Source organism: Cibotium barometz, chromosome 1 (assembly GCF_041138505.1).
Source record: "Cibotium barometz isolate CiBa-2024 chromosome 1, ASM4113850v1, whole genome shotgun sequence".
Taxonomy (NCBI): Eukaryota; Viridiplantae; Streptophyta; class Polypodiopsida; order Cyatheales; family Cibotiaceae; genus Cibotium; species Cibotium barometz.
The window spans coordinates 22,470,566-22,476,487 of record NC_141046.1 but is presented as its reverse complement, the minus strand read 5'-3'; the positions used below and the strand labels follow the sequence as shown (position 1 = coordinate 22,476,487).

Here is a 5,922-nt window from a genome sequence, read left to right as displayed (position 1 = left end):
GTTCCCATGAGCACAAAGCTTTTGACTGTAGTAGACACATGTTGGTATAGCTTTTAAAAAGAAAAGGCCAACATTAGCACAAAAAGCAATCACCCAACAACAACAAAGAGAACTCGATAGGTGTAATTAAAAAATAGAGGGAAAATTCGAAATTGGTGAGGGTGACGTGCATGTGTGGGATTCGGTTATAATATTTTAGCCATTTTACAAAAAAAAAAAGACAGAAAATTAAAAATAAAATAAAAAGAGAAGGTAGTAGTGTTTGTTTGATTAAGATGCAAAACGCTACAACGCCAAAATGTTGCTACAACGACTTGCCAGGACCACCATTACACAAAAATTGAAAAAAGAAAACCGAGTGGCGGACAACGGAAGGGGCAAAGCTCAGCTTTCAAGGATCCCCCTCCAAGGAGAATATGTGGAAGGCAACGCTTGTGGTGGCTGACGAGTCACTAAGAGTTAGCAGTTGGCTGTTCACATTACGGCCGCCGTTGTGTGCTGAGAGCGTCCGGCCTGCTACCTTCTATTGGGTGGAAACAAGGAGACTCGCCCTTTCTTCATCTTCTGGCGCTGGCGCTGGCGCTCGTGATTCTTCCTTTTGGCCGCTGCCATTTGTGATGACTTGATTGGACAACTCCACCGCTGCTTTCACCTCGCCCTCGTTCAGCTGCCTTGCCTTGTACGCCTCCAGCGGCCAGTCAGTTGTGAACACGACGTACAGGATGGAGACGGCACACGCCACTTGTGCGGCCAGTAGACCATACCACAGCCCCGCGAACCCCAAGCTCAGCTGGAACGCCAGCGCAACCGCCACTGGCGTCCCCACCAGATAGAAGGATCCCAAATTGATCCGCGCCGCCGCCGACGGCCTCGCGCTTCCCCTCAACACGCCGCAGCCCGTCGTTTGCGGGCAGTTCCCCAGCTCGCACAACCCAACCAGCGGCATCACCGAAGCCGTCAGTAAAAGTACGCTCTCGTCTTTAGTGAACAGGCGGCCCCAGGCGTGCCTTAGTGTGGACGCCCACGCCAGGTGCAACAGCGCAACTATGGACGCCACCGCTAGCGCGACCATGGTGGCGAGCTTGGCCTTGTCCGGGCGATTAGCACCGAGCTCGTTGCCCACGCGCGTGGACACGGAGGAGCTGAGCGCCAGAGGGATAGTGTACATTAAAGAGGTCGTTTGAATGAGAATGGCGGTGCTGGCCACGGCGAGGCGAGGGTTGGGCAGGTAGCCGGCAAGTAAAATCAGAATCTCGTACCACCACCACTCTAGGCAGATAGCAAAACAGCTGGGCAACGCCAGACTCCATAGCGGCCACCACTCCTTCAGCGCCGCCGCCGACCACCCGCTCCATGTCCTCTTGTACACCCCGGAGTATCGCAAGTATGCGAGCAAGAACAACACCATGTTCAGGTTCGTCCAGGCAGCCGCTATGGCCACCCCGGGCACTCCCAGCTTCAGCACAAACACGAGCAAGATGTTGAGCGGAATGTGGAACAGGACGGCGAGCGCAGAGCACCACATCATGGGCGCGGTGATGCCCTGCGAGCGCATGTACACTCTCATAGGCTGCAATAAGCAATTCACCAGCAGGTCCGGCATGGAGAAGATGCAATACGTGCTGGCCACTGCCGTAATGCCGGCATCTTGGCCCAAGCGTAACAGGATTCTTTCTAGATTGAGCCACAGAAGGCTAATAGGAATGCTTGCTGTGAGCAGAATGAGTATGGTCCTCTGCAGGCAAAGCCCGATTTGCGCCCAGTTCTGTGCTCCAAAAGCCTGGCCGCATATAGGATCCATCCCAGAGGCCAAGCCGAACAGGACCGAGTAGCCTGTGATGTTTGTGAACCCAATTGACAAAGCTCCGCCTGCCAGTTCTAAGCCCCCAAGCCGTCCCAAGCACAGAACAGAAACCATTGCTCTTACATACACCACAAAGTTCATAGCGGCTACTGGCACAGCTATTCCTCCCAGCTTCTTAAGCTCCTCCACAACCTACATTTCATTCAAAATCAAATTACATATGTTGTAATCCTGCATTAGGCAAATCATTTAATCACATAGAAAGAATGCATGAAATAGGTAGGCAAACCTGCGCACTTAGCTCCTTAGTCGCATCTTTGGAGGGCTGCATATCCCCATTCATTACTTTGTGCCCGGCTTCCACTTCAGTATAGCTCCCCATGCACACCCACAAAAAGAATAGGCAATTTATGTGGTGAAGAGCATGCACATACCCGCATACTTGGACACGATGTTTGTCCAAAAACCCTCACACACAGCCTACCTATTCGCAGCAGGTTTTTCTAGTTGTTGCTGAGTTAACGAAGGAAACAATATGTAATCCCTTTCCGACCCCCGCTCCCCACAGCAACTTGGCCACGATAACAAAGAGAGGCTATGCTCGCACACAACGAGAACAAAGGTGGAATGAATGTGTGCACGTGTGGAACACCCAGTGTGCCAGACACACACAAAGTACCTAGGATAGCTACCTAGCTAGCTGCTAGAGGGAAGCAAAACATTCCCAATTTGTACTATTTCAATGTGGAAAGAGGCCTATGATCTATTGAAAAGGAATGGATTAAAAAAACGCTCCTTTCGAATCAAAAGTGTGAGCACTGAGATCACTGTTTGCCCTCCACCCAAAGCAGGCTTTGGGACGGGTGAGTGCCAAGTGGCCGCAATGAAACGGAGTTTTCAGAAGGGCGAAGCGCTTGATTTGAAGCAGTCAAGCTCAAACTTCTGAGAGTATCTCTGCAAGTGGTTCAGGAGATCAGCGGGGGGGGCAGAGAGAGAGAGAGAGAGAGAGAGAGAGGGAGAGGGAGAGGGAGCTCAACTTTCAAGTTAGAGTCAACTGTCAGAGAGACGGCCCCTGGAGTGTTGGCTCAACTTGGATGAATGAGAAATTTGAGGATGAGAGTCGAGATTCCTCGAGAGGATTGAGATGCGGTTACGGTTCAGGCTCCGCAGAAGTGCTCCCTATCCAGATTCCAAATCGTCGAATGGGTGGACCAGCTGAAGGGTTGTCTTCGAACTAGGGGTTGTGCCCCCAAACACTAAAGCCAAACAAAGTTGCGAGAGAGCCTCGCCTCACTTCACTCTCAGCAGGTTGGAAGAAGAAGAAGAAGTCCAATCAACTGAACCCTCGGGCCTCGACAGTCGAGGTAGAGCCTGAGGGAGTCAGCCCTCAGGTAGGGACGTGAAGTGACTGTGTAACCATTGAGTGCATCCTAACAGCTTGCCGAGCTCATTTGGCCTTTTACTGGCCCCTTGCACGGGCCTTCCCATTTAAAGCGAAACCATACAAATAATACGGCTCTGCGCCGCCGCCTGCTTATTATGTATTAAGTTATTACGATAACATTTTTGTGAGGGGTCGTTTCGTTTGAACGAAGACCCAGGACTCCTGACCCTGTACCATGTAAGCCTAGGCATTTTTGGCTCCCGTGTCCCCTCACTTGAAAGTTGACATAGACAATCAACATGACCTACGAGACAGCATTAACTCTCTTTGTAAAAAAACTCTTTGCCCATACATCCTGTAGGTAGTTTCCACCAATATTCACTCCTCCTCTCAAGAGCTGCTCTGCTGTTCACGCCAAACTTAAAATTAACCATTCGTAGGCAACCTGTGTGACTTCTGCACAACAAGTGGTTCCATATAATACCAGTGCCACAAGTGGGGTTCCATACAATACCAGTGGCGCATCTTATTAGGCGGCAAGCTCTCCCGCAATCTGCACACTTTGCACAAAGCCTATAGCTTCTTTTTGGCCTGCCATGTAAAAGGCCTTAGTGTTCACTTGAGGTTTTTGGCTAGGGAAAGTTTTGGAGACACAATAAGTACAAAAATTTATTGGTATCTTATTCTATCTCTCTAGGCTAGGTTGCTTCTCTTTCTCTCTCCCTCTCCCTCTCCCTCTCTCTCTAAATATAGGCAAGCCTTGGGAACATCCAATCTCACTTCTCTTAGGATATATCATTTGTGGTCTCTTGGGATTGTTCATACGAACGTTAAAAAGGCTCTCTCTCTCTCTCTCTCTCTCTCTCTCTCTCTCTCAATATAGGCAAGCCTTTGTGCACGTCCATAGGATGTACTCCTTATTCAAAATTATCTTTTCGTTTTCACCACTGGTGGCCAACCTATTGACAACATAGGAATAGGCCCTTAGAAGCCAAATGGTATCCCACTCAAATGTAGGAATTTAGTGCATTCTTACTCACCCCTTTAAAGATCGGTCAACTTTCTAGTCCACTAGGTCAACTTTCTAGTCCACTAGGTGTCTTATGATTTGAGTTTGAAGAAATGACTTTTTCCTAGTGCAAAGTAAATGAATGGTCATTTCGGAGCACATTTTCCAAGCAAGGAAGAATAATAGACGGTAGCCAAGAGCTAGGTGACCATCATGGATGGCCAGCATGACACATCACCAAGCAAAACAAGCAACTGGGAAACCAAAGAGGCACATCAAGTAATAGAACGAGTAGTTGGGTGATGTTTACATATTAGCAATCAGAGCTAAAAAGAAGTAGCACCACTGCTGGCCAACCTATTGACAACATAGGAAATAGGCCCTTAGAAGCCAAATGGTATCCCACTCAAATGTAGGATTTTAGTGCATTCTCACTTACTCCTTTAAGGATCGGTCAACTTTCTAGTCCACTAGGTATCTTATGATTTGAGTTTGAAGAAATGACTTTCCCCTAGTGCAAAGTAAATGAATGGTCATTTCGAAGCGCATTTTCCAAGGAAGGAAGGATAACCAATGGTAGTAGCAAAGAGCTAGGTGGCCATCATGGATGGCCAGTATGCCACATCACCAAGCAAAACAAGCAACTGGGAAACCAAAGAGGCTCATCAGGTAATAGAACGAGTAGTTGGGTTATGTTTACATATTAGCAATCAGAGCTAAAAAGAAGTAGCATAGGTTAAAAGTTGGTTGGTTGGGTGTCTGGATGGTGCCTTGATGTCCATGATGAGAATATAGCTAAAACTATTAACTAAAGTCATAAATAGTTTACCCATCAACCAAGGTCTTGCTCATCAAACTTTTAGAGTTCAAGCTCATTTTACAAATCTCACACCAATAGCTTTTAGATTGCAAGGCTTTTAAAAGATAAAATGGCAAGTTATGAGCTATTTGAAAGAGTACTATGAATTAATTATTCATAATAATCTCAACATGGCAAAGCATATATTATTATGAGTGCACTTGTGGCGAAAAATTTCCAAAATTCTATGAATGTATATGCATTTTGGGCCTTAATGTAAGAAGCCAATATTTGTATGTTGAGATAAAAAGTTTCACCCATTTTAAAAGTTCCATATTTGATTAGTGAATACATTATCGACAGAGTAGATCACTGAGTCCGATTTGGCATATCATTGTAAGAAATATCTCATGTACGACCTTATATTATACACACACACACACATGTTGTTCCAAGTGAATTTGCAACTCCCCCTCCCTTACAAATGCTTCATTTTAGTTGAGTACACAACATAACACCAAGGGAGATACAACAGAAGGTGAATATAGCTTATCGAGGCTAATCATATAGCTAGTCCATGCAACATGCTTCTCAAGGAGTGGAGGATTGTTTGAAGCATGTGCTATAGAATAGATGATATGGCATGGGTTCTACTTTGACACTTTGCCACCTTTTCAATACACAAGAATAGAGGCATCTACTTTGATTAGGCATGGGCGAAAGAGAGTTATTAGAGATGATATTTGGGAGCTTTATATCTAGGAATCGTGGGTTTAATTAGCCACTTGTTGTTTGCAAGCGCCTATACACAGATCACTTTTTGGTACTAACATAGGAGGGATTTGCATAGATATTCAAATATTTAAGAATTCACATGTTGCATGCATTCTAAATATTTTTAAGAAAGCTCCAAATCTCATGAAACT

General features: G+C 46.3%; 1 protein-coding gene across 2 annotated transcripts; it reads right to left on the bottom strand.

Annotated features, from left to right (window-relative positions):
* Window positions 1-251: 251 nt before the first annotated feature.
* Window positions 252-3,424, bottom strand: LOC147641744 (protein DETOXIFICATION 54-like). 2 transcript variants are annotated; one of them, XM_086799079.1, is made up of 3 exons: window positions 2,289-3,424; window positions 2,094-2,167; window positions 252-1,996 (listed from the first exon to the last, which is right to left on the bottom strand). In XM_086799079.1, the coding sequence occupies exons 2-3, from the start codon at window positions 2,145-2,147 to the stop codon at window positions 524-526; spliced, it is 1,527 nt and encodes a 508-aa protein (XP_086655205.1). In that variant the 5' UTR covers window positions 2,148-2,167; window positions 2,289-3,424; the 3' UTR covers window positions 252-523. The 2 variants fall into 2 exon arrangements, with proteins under 2 accessions (XP_086655205.1, XP_086655203.1); XM_086799077.1 differs by having other exon boundaries at window positions 2,094-3,423.
* Window positions 3,425-5,922: the final 2,498 nt, after the last annotated feature.